General features: G+C 38.4%; 1 protein-coding gene across 1 annotated transcript in view; it reads right to left on the bottom strand.

Moving 5' to 3' along the window:
- Positions 1-1,693: 1,693 nt before the first annotated feature.
- Positions 1,694-26,813, bottom strand: part of dtx1 (deltex 1, E3 ubiquitin ligase) — a 193,872-nt gene continuing 168,752 nt past the window's right edge. Inside the window, exons 6-10 of the mRNA XM_066688937.1 lie at positions 24,519-24,580; positions 20,108-20,266; positions 18,826-18,987; positions 8,614-8,703; positions 1,694-6,568 (exon numbers count right to left, since the gene is read on the bottom strand). Of these exons, the coding sequence (XP_066545034.1) occupies positions 6,344-6,568; positions 8,614-8,703; positions 18,826-18,987; positions 20,108-20,266; positions 24,519-24,580 (698 nt within the window). The 3' untranslated portion in view covers positions 1,694-6,343. The remainder of the gene's footprint in view (positions 6,569-8,613; positions 8,704-18,825; positions 18,988-20,107; positions 20,267-24,518; positions 24,581-26,813) is intronic.

Below are 26,813 nucleotides of genomic sequence, written 5' to 3'. Positions count from 1 at the left end.
GTATAATCAAACATTATAATCTAAATTAAAATATATATGTGTATTTACAACTTTTATTTTTCTCAAATGTATACAATATAACCTAATATATATATATAAAACTTATTTTTCTTATTTTTTAATTTACTAAAACGAATAATTAAACATTATAACCTTAAATAAAATATAAAAAATATTTTCTTATTCTCTTTTTATTTACTAAAACAGTATCATAAAACATAACCTAAAATATATAAAAGTTTTGTTTTCTTATTTTTTAATTTACCAACACAGTATCATAAAACAATATAACCTTAAAAACACAGTTTATGCTATTAAACATTACACCTCCAACACCAGCAGGGTGAGGTGCCCTTGGACACTCACCATGATGGATGTCACCCTAACAAAATGGCTACCATCTTACCAGATGACCTGTGACCTTACAAATGGCCGATATCAGCCAAGATGGCTGACATCCAAAATGGCTGATATCATCCAAGATGGCTGACAGGGAGGGTCAAAAGGGTAACTCAGGGGGTGCCGGGAAGCAGAGAGGAGTTCCGGTTCAAAGGTACATAGGGAGGGTCAAAGAGTAACCCAGGGGGGTGCTGGGAAGGAGAGAGAATTTCCGGTTCAAAAATATTGAGATTTGCCTGGATACATCTGTCGTGCTAATGTGGTGATCTGTAATTTATCTCTCGGGTTTTTGAAAATAACCATATATTTGCTGTTTAAAGTAATAGTTCTACTTTTATGTCCCTGACAAAATACATTCTGTACAATATATAAAATACTGAGGTTTCTGTGGTGCAGGTATTTAGTGAAGGCTTTTTCAAGTTCATCGCTTTCACATGCCCTTTCCATAAGATCATCAATGATCAACATGTTTACTTTATCACAGGGCAGTAATTCATCATCATTAAATGTTTCAGGCAACCCCTCTATACATTTAATAAAAGGGTATTTTAACTTCAGTTCTTTGTAGAACGGCTGCATGCAACTATAACACCAAACAATATTATCAGGCATGCATGATAATATATGGCTAGCATTGTCTAATGACTGTCTTATAAAAAAAACCCTTGCCGCAGTTTGAGGGCCCTGACAGAAAACAATATAACCTTAAAAACACAGTTTATGCATTACACCTCCACACCAGCAGGGTGAGGTACCCTCAGACCCTCACCATGATGGAAGTCACCCTAGCAAAATGGCTACCATCTTACCAGATGACCTATGACCTTACAAATGGCTGATATCCAAGATGGCCGAGATCAACCAAGATTGCTGACATCCAATATGGCCGATATCATCCAACATGGCTGACAAGGGAGGGTCAAAGGGTAACCCTGGGGGTGATGGGAAGGAGAGAGAAGTTCTGGTTCAAAGGTGGGGGTAACCAGAAGGTGAGGTGGGCGTTCCGGTCTATGGTATGTAGGGAGGGTGGGACTTCCAGCTGTCAAAATAGTAAGTGATGCTGCCATCTTCACTACTGATTTGTATTAATTGTATATTTTCTTATGCACTTATGTAATTTTGAACTTGTAATTTTTACTATGTTTTTATCTGTAATTCTTTACACTTTTATAATGCCTTATGTTTTGTAAGTCACCCTGGATAAGGCCATCTGCTAAATAATAATAATAATAATAATAATAATATAAGGCCAAAGTATTTATTCTTCAAATGTAAGAAAGAGAGGAGACAGAAATCAAACAAACCCTCTGGTAAGGGAACATTTATTTCACAAGAAACACACAAACATGCAACAAGATCAATATAATATTTCAACCAAGACTAGTAAAATAAGAAGCCCTTTATTGTTTGAAACAATGTCCTAAATCTTGCATCTCAACAGTATTTTCCAAGTATGTTTTTATTCAGTTAAATCTTATATTTACTTATTTCTTGATGTACATTATCTTACTGTCATAATTATTAGAAAAGTAGGCCAAACATCTGCATGGCTTTCATTTATCTTGGTTCAAAACGAGCACTTTCAATGCGCACAAGCAGAACGTAAGAAACAAACCTCTTTCAAAGGCTGATCTACAGAACAGGCAAACTTAGTAAAATGCCCACCCTATCCTCGCTGTGTGAAACCTTAGGAAAATTCTTTGAAACGCTATGAAGGGATGTGCATAATCTTTCTGGAATTTTAACTAAACAAGGATGAATAGCACACACAGCACAATAACGGTCCTATTATGATTGGCACTATCATTTGCAGTTACAATTACAGGCATCTTACAAAACCCAGATCTCACTTATGCAACAGTAAAACATCCCTGGATGCACTTAAATGTTTATACTGATGCGCCTCTTCAGAAACCCGTTAACACGCAGTCGACCAGTGTGCAAGTGAATCAAGTGACCTGTCATGACCATGTCATAGACTGAGGCCTTGATTGAGTTATCAGGAAGAAGTGCTTGATTTTGCTTGAAAAAAGTGAACTCAACATTTCTGGGTGTTTGAGGTTTCTCCTCCCTATATCCTGCTTTGATCAGGCTGCTGCCACATTCTGCACTGGTCAGAATTGCATTTTTTTTTGTTGCAATTGTTAACTAGAAGAAAAAGTGAACAGAGCTTTTGTTTCTTCAAACAAACTGCCAAACAATTCTCAAGAAAGCACCACAAAGCATGCAGGACACCTGTACTGAGATTAATTTAAAAAGCCATGGTGATCTTATATCTTATTCTCCATGTAATTTTGCACAGCCAAGAATGACTCTGAAGTCCACTGTAATTGGTTAGTGTTCAAATTAGGAGACAACTTGTAACTTTCTATGCCTACTTCAAATTCTGTGATTTTTATAAAAATTCATATTAAGAATAATGGCTGCTGAAAGATTTTCTTAGAGCTGGGGGGGGGGAAGCAAGGAAACCTGAGTGATAGTGAAACTGAAAATCACTACAGTGGTCCCAGTACTTGTAAAAGCCGACACAAAAGAACAGTGGAAGCCTGACATATAGCAGTTATTCACCACAAAGTGAATGAAATTTAGACTCATACATCCTCTACTTCCAGTCCCCTAGTCCCCTACACTCATCATCATGGTCAAACTGTGGAATTAATTATATTATTGTTAATAATAATAATAATAATAAAGTGGGTGGTACCAAGAGAAAACTGCAATGGTGCAAAAGTGTTCAAGAAGAAAAAGGAACTCAATGGTGTTCTTAAATGAGAAAATATTTATGAATATCAGGAGTTTAAAAATATGAATGATACTGAAGAAAAAGTAAAATAATAATGCGATACTTTAAGATGAAAATAATCAATATATTATGTAAGATCTGGAGAAAAACACATGCCTAGTATGTTAGGACAATACACACTGCATTGGCGGTGGGATCCAGTTAATAAAAATGTCTGTCCGCCTCTAATTCTCTCTAATTTATCATTCTTCCAAAATGTATACACTGTTGTTCTTAAGATGAACATACTGAATTGCTGTTCCCTCTCTTTCATGCAAAATATGAATTTAATCTTTACACGATATAGAGGCTAATAATGTAATCTTGAGATTCTTACATTAGAAGTTAAATGGCACAAAATCGTTTGCCATCTTTTCATTGGTGCTGCATCCCCTTACTAATAATAGTACATATTTATTTTCAGAAAATATCTACTGATTTCAACATAAAAGTAAAAACAGTAGCAAATGTTGCTTCTAAGACTATTGTGTATTAGATATTACATTTACAATTCCATACACTTTCTTTAACAGTCCCTGACTTACTGACAAATTGCCAGTTTTTTTTTTTGTTAATCATACAGAAGAGTGTAAAAAAATAAATTCACCTCTCAGGCCTTGCTTAATTCAGCTTGAAGTTGAAAGGTAAAACCACTCCTTAAAATGTATATATATCTTGTTGAAGCCATACAGGACGCTTTTAACATAACAAAAAAGAACAAGCTAAACCAGCAGATGGCTGATATGTTTAAAGACAAATCTTTAAATTAAAAGCTTGTTAATGGAAGATCTGCTGAATAACAGTAGTAAGGAAGACAATGATTCATCAAAATTAAACAGTATTACAAGATTACAGGCAAAACCAGATGACAAAGGGGTTACATATTATGGATTATATTAATCCCTTCATTTTCCATATATAATTTTTTTTAAATAATGAAATTAAGACACATTTGAAAAAGGATTAAATATTATCGTATGGCCTCCCTAAAATAAGCCATTCTACAGCCAGAGCAGGACCAAATTATCACAGTAAGATGAAGCTAAATAAACATGCCAATAGACGGAGACCTTTCAAGCTCTTTGGCTTCAAAATGTGTATGTGGATCACTTAAAGGATTTGCTTTACCCAATGTGGAAGAGGAAATAACTAAACAAAAACAAATCCTGTACACATACAGCACACAGCAAATGTACATTTAATTCTGTACGTTAAATGCTATACATCAACTGTGTAGAACTGTGATAATACTGCATACATCAAAACTTGCCACAATTACAGGTTTGTCTGGTCTGTAATCTCTACAAATATACTGTTTGAAGTACTACAGTTTAATGATAAAATAAGTTTAAGAGTCAGGGGATGTGAATGACCATTTATTAATGCACAATACACATGATCACACATTGACACCAGTTTTTCTGCAGGTGTACAATCTAGGTTGTGTTAAGAAGCATGTATTAATGGATATTAGTTTCTTTCAGTAGTCTCTCAAGGCTTCTGTATTTGCACTTGTATAACATTTATAAATGGTCATTTTAAAATCCCTAAACTAAAGGGTTTACATTAAATCCTTATGCTTTTGTTGTTAGGTTAATATTTTCATGTTTCCTGTCTGGTGGGACTACAGTCCACAGCATAATGGTCCTAGTTTTTCATCCAGACTTCGTCGGATGAATAAGATAGAGAACTGGTGAAACTCTGAAGCTCAGTAGATGCTTCAGTCATGTACAGTACAGTCTAAAGCTGATACAATTGACTTGCTCTTTCCCCATTACTGCACTAGAATAAAAACTAAAAAAAACTGCTGTTCTTGGGTCAAGCAATGTATTTTGCCCCTGGGCTCTTTGTCTACATTTGCATACATAAATATACTGTCAATGAGTATATTAGGGATACAACACTTATTACTTTCCCAGGTAAAACAGTATTTTCATAAACCTCCCCTGTTGGCATTTTTTGGAGCTCAGTGCAACACTGCAGTTTGCAGAAGGGTCATATGAACATCTCCTTACATAGTTATTTATTTACTAGTAGCATGAATGAAATATCATGAAGGTAAGTCTGACTGATTGTAATAGCTGCAGATTCATACACAGACACTGCGCTGTGCTCCCTGGAGATCAATCTTGATAGGGTCATAGGTATTATGCCTGATATAGCCAATGGGTGACTACATCCATTTCATATCAAAAGCTGATTTACAGCATGCTGACATTGCCGTTAAATACCTGATCTTAGTTGCTTCGAAGCTGACAGTGTCATTAGTTTCCTGACCCACTAGTGTCCAAGTGAAGCTGGACCAGTGGTAAATGTCTAGTTTTAAGTAGGGAGCTGCTACACACATGCTGAAACAAGAATTGCAGCTCTACTCAGTTGTTATTTGCCACTACCATCTCAATGTAGGGACAACAGGATTAAAGTGAAATCTCTGAGTACATCATTCCATTCTTTCTATATTACATCTAATTGCATAATGCATTAGTTTGATTTATATAATAATCCTGTATTCAGCTTATTTTTCATTTTTGTGCATAAACAGTAATGGGCTGTATATTTCTCCCCATTCCTTTGGCAAAACAAATGTGGTCCAATTTTCAGTTTTGCTATACTGAAAGCCAGCTGGACTCCAAAAGCAGCCAAAAGTTATTAAAAAACCAAGCAATCAAAACCTTGCATCCCTTATATAAACCATCAATTACATCACAGTTCCAAACATTTCTTATTTCCAAAGATTTCCAAAGTTTTTAAACTATAAAAGCAGTCTTGCTGCTCCTCACTAATATAGTTGCACCAGTCTGGACATCTTTCATAAATCACAAGATTTATACTTTTCCCCTTTATTCCTCTTCAGTGTCTGTCACTGAAGCTAAAGGATTCTGCCCTACCCCTTGACTTGCAGCAACCTTTCAACTCCACCTAGAACTCCTCCATGTATTCAACCTCTTTTAATGTTTTTTTCAGTTTGAATTTTGGCAATATTTTGCAAGTCCAAGGCATAGAGAACGAAAGCAGTCAGAAATGAGAGTAAATCGTTATGTTCCTTCTTATGCAGTCTGTTTATGCCATTTTTAGCCAGACGCTAAACAAATCTAAAAACAGGTGATCATCTGAATTCCAGGATTTTTACTCTCATATGCATTAAAAGTTGTCTTCAGGGCCTCAGTCCTTCAGGGCCTCCTCACCCACCCCTTGAGTGGAAAGCTCTGTCAAGACATTGTCTAGGTAGTTGGGGTCAGGGTAGCCATGTCCTGTCAGGTTGGATCCGAACTCGGTCTTGTGGTGGATTTCGTTCCAGACCACTGTGTCCGACTCCCCCGTGGTGTTGGAAGTCCCGATAGTGAAGATCAGCCGGCGGTCCCACGCAATGATCAGGAGCTTCAAGACCTGAAGAGAGGGAGAGATCAAGAAAGCGAGAGAGAAAAAGGCAGAGGGAATCAATAGAGGAAAGGATCCATGATATCTGCACTAGGATTCAAAGACATACACAGTGATGGTTATTGGGTAATATATATATATATACACTCAACTAAAGGATTATTAGGAACACCATACTAATACTGTGTTTGACCCCCTTTCGCCTTAATTCTACGTGGCATTGATTCAACAAGGTGCTGAAAGCATTCTTTAGAAATGTTGGCCCATATTGATAGGATAGCATCTTGCAGTTGATGGAGATTTGTGGGATGCACATCCAGGGCACGAAGCTCCCGTTCCACCACATCCCAAAGATGCTCTATTGGGTTGAGATCTGGTGACTGTGGGGGCCAGTTTAGTACAGTGAACTCATTGTCATGTTCAAGAAACCAATTTGAAATGATTCGACCTTTGTGACATGGTGCATTATCCTGCTGGAAGTAGCCATCAGAGGATGGGTACATGGTGGTCATAAAGGGATGGACATGGTCAGAAACAATGCTCAGGTAGGCCGTGGCATTTAAACGATGCCCAATTGGCACTAAGGGGCCTAAAGTGTGCCAAGAAAACATCCCCCACACCATTACACCACCACCACCAGCCTGCACAGTGGTAACAAGGCATGATGGATCCATGTTCTCATTCTGTTTACGCCAAATTCTGACTCTACCATTTGAATGTCTCAACAGAAATCGAGACTCATCAGACCAGGCAACAATTTTCCAGTCTTCAACTGTCCAATTTTGGTGAGCTTGTGCAAATTGTAGCCTCTTTTTCCTATTTGTAGTGGAGATGAGTGGTACCCGGTGGGGTCTTCTGCTGTTGTAGCCCATCCGCCTCAAGGTTGTACGTGTTGTGGCTTCACAAATGCTTTGCTGCATAGCTCGGTTGTAACGAGTGGTTATTTCAGTCAAAGTTGCTCTTCTATCAGCTTGAATCAGTCGGCCCATTCTCCTCTGACCTCTAGCATCAACAAGGCATTTTCGCCCACAGGACTGCCGCATACTGGATGTTTTTCCCTTTTCACACCATTCTTTGTAAACCCTAGAAATGGTTGTGCGTGAAAATCCCAGTACAAGTACAAGTACAATAAATAGTCCTGTCTAAATACTTGACAAGTGAAAGTGCGGCTACAAAATATTTATTTACATGATATATATATATATATATATATATATATATATATATATATATATATATATATATATATATATATATATGTTTGTTTATCTATATATGAGGTTTTGTTGTTCACCAAAGGTAACAATGTGACTGGGGGGATTTTCTGTCTTTTGTGTTTACTTTGTTGAAAATATAGTTGGTGCTGTTGAGTGCTGTTGAAGCTGCTATGTTTTATTTCATTTTGTGATCTTCCCCAGCATTGGCTCATCAGTATAAAACAAATATAGAATTAAACAAAGAGCAACCACCCATTCATCTCTATGTTCACCTCCATTGTGTAATGTAATGGTCTTTAAGTGGTTGTGCTACACAGTAATACTAGACATTGATATTACAGTAGCTTATAACAACGCTGAAAGGGAATGGTAAAAATAAATAAATAAATCTATATAAAAAAAAAATGCTGTTGTGACATTTAACCCATAATTGCTGATATCAAGAATACAATTGCTGATATCAGCAATTAATGGTACGCCATTGTGACATTTAATCCTTAACCGGATGTTTATGCATTTTTTATATCAAGAATAAATATGCTCGATTAGAGAAAATATTGATTGATCGATTGATCAATTCATTAGTTAATTAATTAGGTCAGATTAATCGAGGCAGCCTAATATATAAATATATGTGTGTGTATGTGCGTGTGCGTGTGTGTGTGTAATGTATGTATATGTATATATCAATTTAAAACAAATGAGGATATGCAAGTGCTTTAAATGCATTGATTAAGTAGCAAATGGTTAATTGCTACTGGGTTGAACAACTTTCTTCTGGAAGCTCTTCCTCCAGGGATGTGTCTGTGCTGTAGGCGAGTGCAGTACTTGTCCTACCTTTTGGCCTTTCTCATTGTCTGGCAGGTAGCAGTGCCGAGGGAAGCCCCTGGCACTGAACTTCTTCCCAGGGTTTGGGTGCTCATTGGTCTGTGGGGAGACAATCAAATGCAAAACTAAACCAGTGTTCTTGTTAGCGCTGAATTATGAAATGCCAACACAACTCTCCATACATCCCCTCCAGACCACTGTGGTCTTCCAGTGCCAGAAGACTAACTCTACCTCCTCTCCGCTCCCCTTCCTCCAGAGCCAGCTCCTTCTCATCCCTGACCCCAAAATGGTGGAATGACTTTCCCACCAAAGTCAAAACAGCAGAATCCTTGACCTCATTCCGGCGCTTACTCAAGATGCATCTTTTCAGACAGTACTTATACTAATATATATATATAATATTAGTCCTTTTATCCCCGTTATATAGCACTTCACAGTGTGTTATTATGCTTCTTGCGTATTGATTGTTTTCCTCCTTGCTCCCTTTCCCATAGCCCTTGACTGTGACCCTATATCTTGACAGCATTTAGCTTTTACTGTCCAGGATATAGGACCTCACTTACTGTACTTGCCTGTGTAAATTGGAAGTTGTAATATGTATTATATTTTGAATTGCTATGTTTTATGTAAATTGAATTTGTAATTCTTGATGCCTTTACCTGCACTTTGTTTTGCACTTATGTTGTAAGTTGCCCTGGATAGGGGTGTCTGCCAAGAAATAATAATAATAATAATAATAATAATAATAATAATAATAATAATAATAATAATAACACTGATACACACACATATTAACAGATACACACACACACTGATACACACATGTTCATATTCAGCACTTCTTGTGTGCATTTTTTAGTTATTAAAACTAGGATGTAGCTACTTGTATTTTATATTAACTCAATTTGTCAGGGAACCAACCAGAGAGAGCGCATGTATTGACTTTATCTTTTCAAATGACCAAGATAGAGTCAGGGGGACAGTAGTTAGAGAACCAATGGCAAATTGTGATCACAATATGGTTAGCTTTGAGGCATTCTTTCAAAAAACAAGGTCCAAGTCTAAAACAATGGTCTACAATTTTAGAAAAGCAAACCTTGAAGGTATGAGATGGCACTTAGAAGAGGTAGACTGGAGCACACTGGATAGAGAGTTAGCTGAAAATGGATGGGTATATTTTAAGAATATACTACTTGAGGCTCTGGAGCAATTTGTACCAAAACTTAGCAAATTGAGGAACAAAAAACACTGGCCAAAATGGTTTAATAGAGGTATGCAAAAAAATATAAAGAGGAAGAAAATGTTGTATAGTGCATACAAAAGGGATGGTGACGAAACAAAATACATAGAATATGTTGAGCTGCAAAGAGATCTTAAGAAAGGGATCAGGAAAGCAAAGATGGAAATAGAAAGAAACAAAGCTCTTGGAGCTAAAACCAATGCAAAGAGCTTTTTTCAATATTACAACAGCAAGCGGTCAATAAAGGAGGAGATGAAACAGCTAAAGGGCAAAAATGGAGGTATCTTGGAAAACGAACAAGATGTGGCAAATATTCTAAATGAGTATTTCACAAAGGTTTTTACAAAAGAAAAAACAGATGACATGCCACAGGTTGACAATCAGTCCAGTCAAACCCTAAGAGAGATCAGGATAAATGAGGAGGAGGTACTAAAGGGACTAGCAGAATTAAAAACAAACAAATCACCTGGGCCAGATGGGATATTTCCAACAGTACTTAAAGAAATGAGGGAAATTATTTATAGGCCGCTAACTCGATTATTCCAAATGACACTTAGAACAGGGGATGTGCCCACTGACTGGAAGACAGCAAATGTTATACCAATCCACAAGAAAGGGGACAAAACTGAGCCAGGAAATTACAGACCAATCAGTCTCACCTGCATCACCTGTAAAATGTTGGAAAAAATGATTAGACAGAAAATGGAGGAGCATCTCAATGAAAACCATATTCTTGGAGATAGTCAACATGGGTTTAGATGAGGCAGATCATGTCTTACTAATTTATTAGAATTTTTTGAACATGCAACTGCAGCTGTAGATCACGTGAAAGCATATATGATATACTTAGATTTCCAAAAAGCTTTTGATAAGGTTCCACACCAAAGACTGATCCTCAAATTGGAAGCTGTAGGCATTCAGGGTAATGTAAGTAGATGGATTATGAACTGGTTGATGTATAGGAAACAGAGGGTGTCGATTAGAGGAGTCACTTCTAACTGGAGTGAGGTTGTTAGTGGAGTTCCACAGGGATCAGTACTAGGGCCACTTTTTCTAATCTATATTAATGATCTGGACTCTGGGATAGTTAGCAAACTTGTCAAATTTGCGGATGATACTAAAATAGGTGGCTCAGCAGATACAATCTTGGCAGCACAGGCTATTCAGAGGGACTTAGATAATATTCAGTTGTGGGCTGACACCTGGCAAAAGAAATTCAATGTGGACAAGTGCAAGGTAATACATGCAGGTAACAAAAATGTCCACTATAATTACACTATGGGAGGTACAGATCTAGATGAAGTAACGCATGAGAAAGACTTTCTCCATCCAAGCAATGTGGGGAAGCAATAAAAAAGGCAAACAGAATGCTAGGGTATATTGTCAAAAGTGTAGAATTTAAAACAAGGGAAGTAATGTTAAGACTGTACAATGTGCTAGTTAGACCTCATCTGGAATACTGTGTACAATTCTGGGCACCACACTTCAAGAAGGATATTGCTGCTTTAGAGGCAGTTCAGAGGGGAGCAACCAGACTTATTCCAGGTCTGAAGGGAAAGTCCTACTCGGAGAGACTGTGGGAACTGAACCTTTTCACCCTGGAACAGAGGAGACTACGTGGGGACTTGATCCAAGTCTTCAAAATCATGAAAGGCATCGACCACATCAAACCAGAGGAGCTTTTCCAGATCAGCAGGGACACACGCACCCGGGGACACAAATGGAAATTGGGCTTCAATGCATTCAAAACGGAAAACAGGAGACACTTCTTTACACAGAGAGTAGTCACAATCTGGAATAAACTACCCAGCGATGTGGTTGAAGCTGAAAGTTTGGGAACATTTAAAAATAGTCTGGATAGGATCCTTGGATCACTTAGATATTAATGAACACCAAACGAGCACGATGGGTCGAATGGCCCCCTCTCATTTGTAAACTTTCTATGTTCTTATATTTACCTGCACATCTGTAATTGTATTTTTTTTTTTAAATTGTAATAGTTTACTGTATTTTAGCACTTGTATTGATCTTGTATCCTGTAAGTTGCCCTGGATCAGGATCTCTATTACGGAATAAATAATAATATGAATATGAATATGAATAATTACAGACACACACATACTGATACACACACACAGTAACAGACATGCAAGCACACACATTCTGACAGTCTTTAATGGGGAAGAGCTTTGAGAGAAAAATGAAAACATGCATTCTATATTAATTACATCTACATGTACATTACAACCCTGTTATTTTATTTTTCTCCTGGCCTCAACTTTTTGTCACCATATGAAATTAAATCCCTCCAAATTTCCTTTCATGTGGTGTCTGACAAAATTAGTGTAGTGTCACTTGAGAAAAAGTGAGAAAATATTTGTTTAATTTTGGTATTATTCATTACTGTACATCCAACACAATTGATCACAGATATTTGTATATATAGTTAGATGATTTGCTGTAATAAACAGATTAAATCAAGATGTCTTTAACAGTCGGAACTGTTGACTTTAAGTGACTTGAGCCAGATAGGTGACTCGACTCGACAAATTCAGTGACTCAACTCGACATGAGCTTGGCACGTCACTGACTTGACTCAACTCGACTCGAGTCTTTACTCCTAAATGACTCGAGTCCCAGTTTTAGTGACTTAGTGACTTTAGTGATTTGGACAAATACAAACATTTAATTTGGGATTCAGATTGCATGGTAGTCACTAGAAGGACACTGTCAATTTAGAATCAGTAATACTTCTCTGTATTTTTGCACTTTGTTTGCACTTACGTTGTAAGGATAAGGGCGTCTGCCAAGAAATAAAAATAATAATAATAATAATAAAAAAATTATAATACTGCCCCACCCCCCTTTTCCCATCCATGTCTTTGTGCTAGAGTTTCCAAATTAATTCATTATTCTCTACACACACTTTTTGAAGATGGTGTAGAGTGTGTGCAAATTCTTCCAAATTAAAATGGTTTTGCAATTGCACTGCATTACCATTGAGATATTTTTTTAATTTCTCTCTTACTCAGATTTTATGTTATAATTGTTTATGTTTTTACTGTACACTACACAGACTCCCAAATTCAGCTATTTACCTCCTCTTTGTAACCCTATATTATCTTCCTGATCTCAACTACATCTCTTTAACTCCCTTCATAAACCTAATCATCTCTGCAACCTTTTTTCCCCGAGACAGCTTAGGTTAGCAGTGTACTGAGGATTTATTCTGCTACAACTAGAAAATATGAAGTCTTATTTAAGCAGACAAATTTCATACAGCACAAGTTAACAAGCACCACACTGGGGGACTGTCTGAACTGGTTGACCTCATTTCTTCATATGAGAGGGCAGTATCCATTGAGTTATAAAAAGAAGGCCAGACTTTGTGGGCTGATGCTGACCTTATTTCTAACCAGGAAACAGAAAAGGTATTACATCATGTTATGTAGTATATAATGAAGGGAAAGGCTAAAAAAGTATGGGAGCAGTCTAACAGGATTCAAAGGGTCTCCTGAATCATATAAGTGATAAAACCTTCTGACAAGAGTGCAGGCTGAACCCTTGATCATAGGCATAGGTTTAAGGGGACATTGTCACCCTCCCAATAATGTGTGCCCGGCTCCATAGGCATAGTGGATGCGTCCCCCCTAATATTAATAGTGTAACCCCTGCTTGATATGAATGATGACTCTGTGCACCCCTCTCCCCCTGCTCGACAACTCTACAACAAGCACCCCCACCTGAAGACTCGAAATCCATGTCCTTCCGAAATTATATAGAACTATATAGAACTTTTCAGATAGTTCTGCGCTATTAAATAAATCTGGTGAATTAGTAGAACACATTGTGAAAGATGTTAGCTGCCTACATATAAGAATACTGTTGCTGAGCCAAGTTGATTAACTATTTGCTGATGGTAAAAATAGATTTGATTTATAATGTATGTTAAAAATATATATTAAAAATCAATAACTACTGATCAATGTCTGATGTGTTTTTGTTTCTCCCAACCTTCCATGAACCATTTTTAATTTTTAATTTTAAACATTGAAATTCTTACATTATCTGCCAATACAAGACCCCTTTTCACAAGATGAAAGCATACAAGCAATTACACCAATGCAGAGTAATAATGAACCAGGAGCACAACATATCCCAGAAAACCTCAAAAACAAAATCAACAACCTTTTCAGCTTTCAGTTAATACTGACATATGTATTTCAACTGCCTCCTTTTTCCTCTGCTGCCTGCTTATATTCAAATCTACATTTTATACACTGGGTATAATCTGACTTCATTGTCCACTGCATACAATCTGCTAATTCTCTATTTAAATTCTATTAAGACACTTATGTAAAAAATAGGGGTAGGGGGGAGCAAGAAAGGCAGAATTCCTCCTTTGATTTAATGTTGAGACCATTATCAGCAGTAATGTAAAATGTCATTGTGAAAGGCACTAGAAAAATACCCACCCTATAGGGAGGGATTAAAAGTGAAGAGCCTGGCCTAGTTTCTGGTTCCGGCCTACTTTGCTTACAGGGAGTATGCAAACATGACATCAGACTGATGTGATTAATGTCCCTGAGACAGAAAAGCCAGGCCAGGTGTACAGACGTCCCTGTGGGACTCGTGCTTGGCAGAAATCCTCACATCTTACGAAACTGCCTTGTGACTCATATCCAGAGCCTAGCCTTAACTGAGAGTTCAATAAATCTGCAGCAAAACCTCAAGCACTAAAAGGAACAGGGTTTGATGCAGAGGTTCATGGTGATATGCATCCCACAGGTGCAGAAATTAGATAATTCTGCAAAATTTGGTCAGGTGCTTCTTTAAACGTAGAAATGAAACCACTGGATTTCATTAGTCTGTGCCCCTAAGGCCTCATGAGTGAGCAAACCATACGTTGATATTAAAAGGTGAACTGTTAAGCATTTCTTTGTGAAATAACTATTGTGTCATTTGACTGTCATGTTATTTTGTGTCTTATCTGCTGCATATGCTGTCATGGATTCCCTGTGTGGTTTTCTGTTTTATTTTCTCAGAAAGATTTCTACAAATCCTAACTACAGAGTCCAACTCTAAAATGATTCTTAAAAAGTGGTATATTTAGGTTGCAGGACAAATAATAATACAAAAGCTCTCTCCTCTGTATCACAATGTACAAAATGCTGTATCCAGCTCTTCAGTATAACAATAGACTTCTCTGCATTTATGGGACACAAAAGTATCTCTCTTATTAATATTTTGGCAAGTCCGTTAATGTCAGTATGTATTTTTGTCCAAATTTAAAGAGATAGTGCATTACTAATGTATCAGTGTATGTGCAACAAGAAAGACCATAACTGACAGGAAACAGCTGATTGCACAGACTTCTATTTGTGTATAGACGCTGCAAATTAATACAAATTGTGACAGAAAAAACATTGCTATTTACATCATTTAAGTAACATCTGCTTTACAGAAGCATGTCTTGGTAGCTTGTTTGTGAATTAACTGATTAGTAGTGAGAATGATTTATACAGTTTTAATTATTTATTGAGTATCTGAGAATCTGTATAGTTACGTGAATCACTACTCTGCTTTGCAGAGAAAGCTGTTGAGCTAGGATCAGGTCAAGTATCTCAGACACAGAGGTTCAGTTATCTTACATTGCTTAACCTGAAAAAACACCTCCTTCTCAAACAGGGCTGTAATTATCCTATATGAAGCTAGTAGATGAAATACCTCATGCCAAGTTGTATTATTCATCCACAGTAGAAAAAAATACATATTTTAGGATCATTACTGTACTACGGTGGCCCCGAAATGCAAAACACAAAAAAGATGACATTACAATTAAACAAAACACCAGCAAACTTAAAAATATGTCTGCAAACTTAAAAAAGTGTCTGCGACATTATAAAAGTGGCTGCAAACTAAAAAAAGTGGCTGCAAACAAAAAAGTGTCTGCAACCTTAAAAAAGGTTTATGAAAACTAAAAAAAAGATGCTGCAAACTTAAAAAAGATGCTGCAAACTAAATTGCATTCTATACTGGAAATGACAAATAAAGTAGGCGGCTTTGACAGTAAGGAGAAGAAAATGATTGGATCGCTCAGTGGAGGAACCAGTATTCAATTCTGCAGACCAGGAAACATCCTTAAGCAACTCAAGTTACTGTAATTCTGTCATATTATGGCAAGCCATATTATGATTTAGAGATATTTTTTAATTCATTTAAAGATATCTTCAAATATTTAAAGATATCTCTAAATAATTTAAAGACATCTTAAAATATTTAAAGATATCTTAAAATATTTCAAGATATCTCAAAATCATTTAAAGATATCTGCAAATCAGTTAGAGATATCTGCAAATCATTTAAATATATCTAATTTAAAAGTACATTTAGAGATATCTTGAAATCATTTAGAGATATTTGAAAATCATTTAGAGATATCTGCAAATGACTTCCTGTTCATTTAGAGATATCTCTAAATCATTTTCTAGATATCATTGTCAATGTCTAGATGTCAAATCAATTCCTGTATGTATCCCAAGACTATCACTTCCTGTTAACTTGTTCATTCATTTCTATGGCTGCATCCCAAATCGCACACTTGCTCTCTACACCCTTTGACAAGTGTACACGTGACGTTGTACTGACGTCACAGAGTGTGCACTTGAGTGAGCAAGGGTGTAGGGTGTAGGGTGAAGCTTGAAGTTCAATGAGACATACTTCAGCGTCAGCATTCAGTGCCTTTGCCTTTGACTGAAAAAGTACCTACGCAGTCTTTTCTTGTCATCTGTCTCTGTATTTAATAATAATAATAATAATAATAATAATAATAATAATAATAATAATAATACTTTTGAAATACATTGTTCGTTAAAATCGCCTCCTAGTTTTAAAGGATAACACTTCAGTAATTAATTAATTGGTAGGTGTCAAAAAAATGTGGCTGAACTTTCTAAGCACTGTGGAGTAGCTCTGGACTCATGACTAGAAGGTTGTGGGTTCAAATCCCAGGTGGGCAGTGCTGTTGTACCCTTGAGCAAGGTACTTCACTTAGATTGCTCCAGTAAAATGCCCAGCTGTATAAATGGGTACAAATGTAAGTCACCCTGGATAAGAGTGTCAGCTAAATGACAAAAATAATAATCATATATCATGATCATTAATAAAATAACTCCCTCTCTGAGTAACATTTCTTATGTAAATCACCAAGGATATAGCGATTACACAGCACTGTAGGTGCTAGACACATTAATGTTGGACACACAGCAGTAGTAAATAATAGCATAATGTTTGTTTCTGTGTTTGCGTATTATCCTTTAGTAAGACACCCTACATACATACAGTTAATTATGGTTATTGTCCTGGGTTCCCACTTATGATATACTGGACCCTTCCCTGATCCAGGAGTTTCACCACACCCATCCCAGCGACCCTGCGCCCCAACCTCGCGGTAGACCCCCCCGTCATGGACCTTGGGCGTCGGGAGCCGCACTTGAGGGGGGGCGTGAGTTGGTACTATGTCATCCTCCCTCCACACTTCCAACGTTCACCACCAGAGGTCCTCATCCTCTGAGTATTAACATTCCTTAATACTAGGTGCAAGCTCCTAATCACACACTCCTGTCGTTTGCACTGCCTCTCCATTCACTGCATTCCTTTCCCTCTCCTCCCATTGGACCATCACCACCTCCCATGGTTTTCAGACCCACTGTACCTCTTATTTAAACCCCTTGGCTGCAGTAACTTGTTTCTAAGCCTTGATTACTTCCTAGTGTCACTTCTAAGCAAACCCATATTTTTGCCTGCTATATCTTTTGACCTTTTGATTACTTCCTTTGACCATCACTTCTTGGATTGCCCCTTCTGATTTGTTTGCCCGATCGCCTGACCTCCTGCCTGTCCCCTTGATCACTCTTCTTGCCCTGCCCCGTGGATTTCATTTGCTGGCCCTTGACCCACACTTGTTTTACTATGCTGTGCTTCTCCACACCTGGGTTCTACCCTTCTGCTCCACGCCGTGCATAACAGTATTGTTAACACTTTTGTGTTAATGCGACATATGCTATGACTTCCTCCCACTTTAGCACATACCTAAGACTTAACTGTATTATGTCTGCACTTGTTAGGTAATTGTACTAGGATGTTTTCTTAATGTATTTTGCGCAGATTGTATTACTGCACTTTTTAAATGCTTTAAAATGTTTCTTGTGTGAACTGTAAGTCTCTGGATAAGGGTGTCTGCTAAGAAAATGTATAAACAATAATACATTTCAGAACTGAGGAACTGAGTAATGGAAGTTAGTGGCAGTAGTAAAATACACTATTCTGAAATGATTGGCAGCAAAGTTAGAAGTTAGAAATAATGGAGCACACTTGTCAAAGAAGCACATCATTGTTACTTATGGTCCCATTTGAGGACAACACAATCTATCTTAGCACTGTGTCATGTACCAATGAAAACACATAACCTTTAGTTGGAATAAAAATTCAATGTAACACAGTAATGAAAATGGAGGAAATCCTGTTAAGAAAGTATGAGCCATGTGAGCAGTGTGCTGATACAGGTGTTTTGATCTGGGCTTGCAGTTTTGTTGTATTACTTAACTTTAACAATTAAAAAGTTCAACCAAACAGCATTTATTTAAAAACAATCAACAAAAATCACTTTATTTCCTCATTAGTATTAAGAATATGTTGCTTTTGTTTAATTTATTAAACTCTGAAACTCTACTAATGATTACTTAAATAAAGGCAGCCCTGCTGAAGAGTCACTGAAACTTGCCTCTCTCACTGCTTGGACCCTGCATGTGTTACAATACAGTGCAGTGCACTTCAACCTAACATCTATAATCTTAATAATCAGGAGAATGAGTGTTAATAATACATATTTTCCTAATAATACTGTTCAATAGACTTCTAAGGTGGTTTATGCAACTGGACACAGGAAAGTAATCGGAGGAGCCAAGTTTGGTTGCACTCACCTGGATACCAGCAGGGATATCATAGACGATGCGGATGGTCTTGGATTCTGGGTATCCTGGCAGGCAGTGGGGTATCACATGGTACTCCATCTTCCCAGGGGGCTGTGTGCCAGTCTTCTCCCCATAGATGGCTTTGCATGTAGGGCACTGCAGGCTGCCGTCCTGTAGAAAGCAACCAGCCACACGGTGTCAGTGTTAATTAAGTATGCACTTGGTTAATTTGTCATTTGGTCTTATTCAACTGCATGGAAAAGTGTAGAATGTTAGCATTCTCTCAATTAGTGGGTCTGATGATATCATTCTCATAGTATAGCCACCTGGGACTGTTTAAGTCCAGACCCAGTTCGAGAATATTGTTTAAGGCACTCTTTAACCTTATTCTGATTACAATGCATTGTCTTCCTTGACAGACATTTTGTTGTAGATAATTTTATTGTCAGTGTTGACTTGGTCGGAGATTCCTGATTAAACTTAAACATTTCTGCATCCATGAAAATTACACATTTTCATTGACACATCTGAGGAAAATAGAAGAACAAAAATTGAATAAATGTGGTCTAAATGAATACTAGTGAGGGTTTGCAGATGTATTTATTTTTTATCTTCTTAAGCTTCATCGATGATTTGAAAAAACTTTTAATCATTGACTCCCTTTAGAAACCATATAAATGTTGATATATTTAACTATTCTGAAGGGAGGTACAAAAGATTTTATAAAGCAATACTTTTGCATCATGTATTGATTTCTGAATCTATTTAACTAAGTTAATAAGAATGTATTTTGATAGCAAAAAGACCTGCCATTAAATTATCAGTGGTTTTCATTCTGTTGTGCTTAGTCTTAATAGAATTGAATTATGGGGATTGCTTTCTTTCCTCTTTCCTAGATTTGTGTTTTGCTCATTAATGACTCTGTAATATAATCCATGTCAACTAACTGGTCAAATTGTCAAGAGCATTCTATAATACGTAATAAATAATAAAAACAGTGTCCATTATCTGATGAGTGTTAACTTTTTTAAACAGTTTAAATGTGTATTATTGTACCTCATGATGCCAATTGTGTAACACACTTGTGATTTTTATTTATAGTAAAATAATATATATATATATATATATATATATATATATATATATATATATATATATATATATATATATATATATATATATAGTCTGTAGAAGTGAATATCACCTTATCAAATACAACTGTCAAATCAATGCCCTCCTCCCTCCCACCTGCAAAGTATTTTGAGGAGTCTCCTTAGAACAGTGCTCCTACCTTGTTACCATTGTTGTACATAGCCACCAGGCATAGGAGGTGGTACATGTGACCACACTTGCCCAGCTTGCCCACAAGCTCTGGTTTGATCCCCCTGTGGCTCAGAACGCCCTCATAGCCAGAAGAGGTGACCAGTCTCTCCATGCAGATGGTGCAGTCCTGGAAAAGAAGAAGGGCTAGTAAGGACATGACCAGTACCAGCTAACATGCATTATTTCCAGTCATTCTTTCAATTTAGTAAGGTTCAATGTAAGTAAGGTTCAAGGGTTCCATGTGTGGTTTTCTACTCAAGAGGTAAGTGTTCACATTGTGGGACATGAGCTTGTCTGAATGTAGTTTCTGTCCAGAGTTAAACATTCTATGCTGTAAAAAGTTGGAAACTCCCCTTTAATTCCAAGGTCTAGATAGACTTAAATTCTCACAAATTTTATGTGTCACAGGAAACCGTGTGTTCTTCACATGGAAACCTGTGTTCCTCAAGCAAATGCAAATGAGCATTAATAAAGTCCTTAATGGCTATATTATAAACACAGGAAATTCATACTATATACTTATTTATCAATGCTATTTTATGTGGAGGGTATAGAACACAGTTTCAGCTTATAGAAAACTGCAAAGATTTTAGCTGATTCAACTGATTCAATCTATGTAAACCTTCACCTGCCACACCATTCAAATCAAATGCAAGTAGCTTGGTCTCCTCTCCATTTTGGTAATATCTCCCGGTCAAGGCTAATTTGTATTTCTGAATAAAGACCACTCAAGGAATTTCTATACAGTTCCAGGAAGGGTTTAAAAGAAATTGATCCTACTCAATGGGATGGAATGGATTCCTTCAAAGTAAGGAGTTGTGAAAAGCCTGGCCAAGGTAGAGCCTTTCCACACTTTGGTTATGGCACAAGGGGAAAGCTGTAGTATTAAGGAATGTTTAAAAAATAATAATAATAATAATACCTGACACAGTCACTGCAACAGTTACAAAGAGATGGATTGTGTGTGGCCTAAATCATCAGGACTACACAGAACTTATCCTCTCTCTCTATCTCACAAAATGCAAGTAATTACTAAAATCTGCACAATATCCATCAGGGGTAGGCTGTCATCAGAGAGGGTTGACAGCTTGGTATTGTGTATTGTTGTTTAATTACCCAGGGCGAGATCTTTATCAATAACTAAAACATGAATGAATGACAAACACCTCATTGACATACTGGATTTTCATATTTACATTGATAGGACACTGATCTTTGGGAGATGACAGGTGTCCAGACAATTAATGTTGCCTAACTGTCTTGTATTTTGTGCTCAGAGTGACATCATAATCACATTGTTGAATGTGTTATCACAGTTGAATGATAAGCCACAGGAGTCACTGTTTTTCCCACCCATCCCTGATAGCTCTCAGCAGATTGTGCACTGCCCCAATTAGGAAACATGGTATCTTTAAGCTATGACACAGTTCAGATAGGAACCGGTGCTGTCTTGAATTTGTGGCTAAACGTGCGCTTGGAGCAGGTCTAGGCTTTCCTCAGTTAAGCCCCCCTTGCAAATATATTTATTTAAATAAAGTCTGACCTGTACCACAATGTTCTGTGCCTGAATGCATTACCTAAATTACCCTGTGTTCCCAATCTTTCTCTGAGATATATTTTTTATTAGTTATACATTTTTAGAGAAAAATCAGGTGTTATCTTTCAAGTCAGAAGAACTGCCCAAGGGGGAGGGGTTTCTGTGCACTTTTGTAGGAACACGATTGAAACATCACTCTATCAAAGCTGCCATTGGCCCCTGTTCCCATCAATCAAACAGGTCCCTTCCCACTTCCTATTTGTATAAAAGGTGACGTCTGCACAGGATCTTCCTCTTTTGCCTCTTCACTGGACCCAAGACTTGAAACGCTCTGTGTCTGTATGACGGCTAGCTTCACTAATAGTGTTGTTCACCACCGCCTTCGCTACATCTTGTCTCTGTTTCTGTCTGTATTATTTATTTATCATAGCTAATCCTGTTTCTGTTCTGTCCGTGCACTGGAGGTCTGGTTTCAGTTTTGGTTTCACAAAGAGACAGTTTAAAAAATTAATAGTCATGTTAATATAGTGCCTTATATTATCTGACTGCTTGCTGTGTTGTTTTCTTGTCCACAAGGCATTTTCCTCCACAGCGGGGCAGTAAAATCCAAGGCCCGCCCAGCGTGAAGGGCTCCTCCGCTGGCTTGCACTGTGGTTAAGCCTACGGGCTTACGCGGCGCTTGTATCGCACTGAATAAACAGTATTCTGTCCGGCAGCAGCAAGGTTGTGTGCGGTTTGATGTTGCAGTGCCCCTGTGTCCCAGTGGTGTTGCTGGGTGGAGATGCACTTACAGCAGCCAGTCCTGCTATGCGCTCCAATTGTCGTGTATTTGCTGTGTGCCTCCTGGTACTCGCACTGACTGGCTGCACACTTCTCATAGTGCATGTGTGTGCGGTCAGGCCATGAGATTTGTCCATCCTTGCCCTGAACAGAAGGCCCTATCAGGGACATATTACAATTTTTGCAAGAGCTGTTGGACCAGGGCAAATCCCCATCCACGCTCAAAGTGTATGAGGCAGCCATCTCCGCGTGTCATGTCCGGATTGATGGCGAGCCCCCTGGGTCTAATTTCCTGGCTGCATAGTTTCTGAAGGGAGCTTGTAGGCTCCAACCTCCCCTCGCCCCTTATGTGCCTGCATGGCGCCTAGATGTAGTGCAGGATGTACTTTCCCAAGCCCCATTTGAGCCACTATAGTCAGCTGATCTGAAGCTGGTGTCACTTAAGACCTGCTTTCAAAGCAGCACCTGTCGCATTGGATTGCGGACACTATTACCATGGCCTACGAGTCCACTGGGACCCCGGTGCCTGACTCAAGGTGTGGCTGCATCATGGGCCCTTTTTTAGGGCACCCCCTTTGCAGATATTTGTGCGTCTGCAGCTTGGGCCTCTCCTATTACATTTGTCCGATTGTACAGGTTGGATGTGACGGAACCAGCCTCTTCCATTGGGTATCCGGTGTTGGCTTCAGTCGAGCCCCAATAGCCTACGGGCTAAGGCTCCTGACCTCTATTCCCAGTTTGCACCTGTTACTGCATCCTGGATGGAGATATATTTAATTTTTTTCCCTTCCAGCCAAACTATGCCTGCCAGTTGAGCCATGTGACCTGCTCCTGGAGTTGCTGACTTCCCTGTTGATGTGTTTCCACGGTCTGTCACATGGCCTTCAGGTACATTGCCTTACGAGGCCGCCCTGTATATAGTTTGTTTATTGTTGCATTGTGTTGCGGTGGTGCATGCGTCTTGCCTGTACCCCGCTGTGCATGTATACTATGTGTAGACAGCAGTACTGTGGCCCCGTCCTAGCTCTGTTAGTAGACTGGAGGGCCACTGTTGCTGTTTCCAGCTGATAACACTCGAGCTGTTCTTGCTGCCTCACTGTGTATATAGTTCCTTGATCAGCAGGTCTGTGGCCGCTCTGGCTTTGCACCATGGAACAGGGGACTGTTACTGCTGTCCTCAGCAGAGGGCATTCAAGCTGCTCTTGTGCCCTGCTGTGTACACAGTTAATTTGTAACACGGTAAGAGCTGCCGTTGTCCTGCATTAGCTGTACTAATCAGCAGGTGAGAACTGCTCCAGTGTTGCACGGGAGGTGCATGAGCTGGGTCCTGTATACTGTATATAGTTAGTTTATATGACATGGTTGAGGTGGTATGGCCTCGCTCCTAGCTGTGCTAGTGGAGCAAGCAGCTGCCACTCCCAAGTTGCGCGGTGGGTGCATGAACTGCTTTCCTGCACCCCGCAATATTTATGGTTATTTGTCATATTAGAGCCTTCTGTTGTCCTGCATTTAGCTGGGCTAATAGGTGACAACTGCTCCAGTGTTACGCAGAGAATGCATGATCCTTCCTGCACCCTGTGATGTGGGAGCGGGAGCAGGGATCAACTGCCACAATGTAGCGTGGAAGGGCACAAGAGTTGCCCAGCACTGTGTATGATACAAGTGGATCTGTGGCCTCGCTCCTAGCTGTACCTAGTGGTACGCCTCGGGGCAGGCTCCCTTATCAGCTCGCTGCCTCCTCCCTTGCAACAGTTTTGTTATATAGTAACCTCTCCCCCTCGGGCAGTACTTCCGACTTGAAAGATAACGATAGGTTGCAAATGCAACCCCGGTTATCTGAAAAAGGAAGCACTGCCCAAGGGTTGCAAGGTTGCACAGGAGTCCTGAAGATCCTGTGCAGACATTACCTTTTATACAGCAGCTTTGATAGAGTGACATTTCGATCGGGTTCCTACGGGTTCCTCTGTAAGAATTGCTTACAGAGTTTGGACAGTATTTTCAATGTAAAGTGCTCTGGGATTTAAACAGAAATCAATTTAGTAAATTGAGATGTAACACTCACCTCATCAGGGACAACTTTGACTTTCTCAGTGTATCTTCGCACCACATCCTCTGGGTTCTTTCCTGAAAAAACATGACAATGTGAATTGTGTTATTTGACGAATCCTGTTATTGCATTCCATAGTGTATACTAGTACTTATCTTGTGTTTGCATCAACTGAATCACGGAACATGTCATTTCTCTGTTTACTGTATATCATGTATAACTTTAACACAAGAAGCGCTGAGCCTTATTATTAAATATTTTTAATATGGTTATTAAAAGTTCCTAAATACACTGTGCATACCCGTTCGTGACTTTTCCTAAATATACACTAAAAGTTTGGGGTCACTTAGAAATGTCCTTGTTTTCCATGAAAGCATACATGAAATGAGTTTGAATAGGAAATATAGCAAAATGAATAGGAAATATAGTCATTGACAAGGTTAGAAATAATGATTTTTAATTGAAATAATAACTGTGTCCTTCAAGCTTTGCTTTCATCAAAGAATTCTCCATTCGTAGCAATTACATCCTTGCAGACCTTTGGTATTCTAGTTGTCAATTTGTTGAGGTAATCTGAAGAGATTTCACCTCATGCTTCCTGAAGCACCTCCCACAAGTTGGATTGGCTTGATGGGCACTTCTTACGTACCATACGGTCAAGCTGTTACCACAACAGCTCAATGAGGTTGAGATCCGGTTACTTTGCTGGCCACTCCATTATAGTCAGAATACCAGCTGACTGCTTCTTCCCTAAATAGTTTGTGCATAGTTTGGAGCTATGCTTTGGGTCATTGTCCTGTTGTAGGAAGAAATTGGCTCCAATCAAGCGCCGTCCACAGGGTATGGCATGGCATTGCAAAATAGAGTGATAGCCTTCCTTCTTCAAGATCCCTTTTATCCTGTACAAATCTCTCACTTTACCACCACCAAAGCACCCCCCGACCATCACATAGCTTACACCATGCTTGACAGATGGCGTCAAGCACTCCTCCAGCATCTTTTCATTTGGTCTGTGTCTCATGAATGTTCTTCTTTGTGATCCGAACACCTCAAACTTAGATTTGTCTGTCCATAACACCTTTTACCAATCTTCCTCTGTCCAGTGTCTGTGGTCTTTTGCCTATCTTAATCTTTTATTTTTATTGGCCAGTCTGAGATATGGCTTTTTCTTTGCAACTCTGCCTAGAAGGCCATCTTCCTAGAGTCGCCTCTTCACTGTTGACGTTGAGACTGGTGTTTTGCAGGTATTATTTAATGAAGCTGAGGACCTGTGAGGGGTCTGTTTCTCAAACTAGACACTCTAATGTATTTGTCCTCTTGCTCAGTTGTGCACCAGGGCCCCCCACTCCTCTTTCTATTCTGGTTAGAGCCAGTTTGCACTGTTCTGTGAAGGGAGTAGTACACAGCGTTGTACAAGATCTTCAGTTTCTTGGCAATTTCTTGCATGGAATAGCCTTCATTTTTCAGAACAAGAATAGACTGACGAGTTTCAGAAGAAAGTTATTGTTTCTGGACATTTTGAGCCTGTAATCGAACCCACAATTGCTGATGCTCCAGATACTCAACTAGTATAAAGAAGGCCAGTTTTATTGCTTCTTTAATCAGCACAACAGTTTTCAGCTGTGCTAACATAATTGCAAAAGGGTTTTCTAATTATCAATTAGCCTTTTAAAATGTTAAACTTGGATTAGCAAACACAATGTGTCATTGGAACACAGGACTGATGGTTGCTGATAATGGGCCTCTGTACGCCTATGTAGATATTCCATTACTAATCAGCCAGCTACAATAGTCATTTACAACATTAATAATGTCTACACTGTATTTCTGATCAATTTGATGTTATTTTAATGGACCAAAAAATTGCTTTTCTTTTGAAAATAAATAAATTTGAAAGTGACCCCAAACTTTTGAATGCTAGTGTATGTATTAAACATGTCTACAGTGTTTTAACTGCATAAACACGAAAATAAATAGGCTATAAACACATTTACCTAGAATAGCCAAAATCAAGTTATTTTGACTGGTCATTTCAATACATAATAACTCAGATATAACACATAATCCTGCCTTCCCTTTACAATACAGTTAGTCTGGCGCTCAAGTGGCGATTTCTACCTGTCTACAGTATTTCAAATGCTTGAAAAATACAAGCATTGTACAGCATTTTCTTACAACTGTAGTCAGATTGAGTGGATACAGTGATTACCCCGCAAATAAACATGGATTCGAAACAGAGATTGAAGAGAGCTTGTTTTGGAAATGCAGTGTATATGAACATGACTGATTCAGGGGGCATCAGTGATACTG

Source organism: Amia ocellicauda, chromosome 17 (genome assembly GCF_036373705.1).
Source record: "Amia ocellicauda isolate fAmiCal2 chromosome 17, fAmiCal2.hap1, whole genome shotgun sequence".
NCBI lineage: Eukaryota > Metazoa > Chordata > Actinopteri > Amiiformes > Amiidae > Amia > Amia ocellicauda.
Note: the sequence above shows the minus strand (reverse complement) of the source record. Positions and strands in the feature narration are given on the sequence as shown.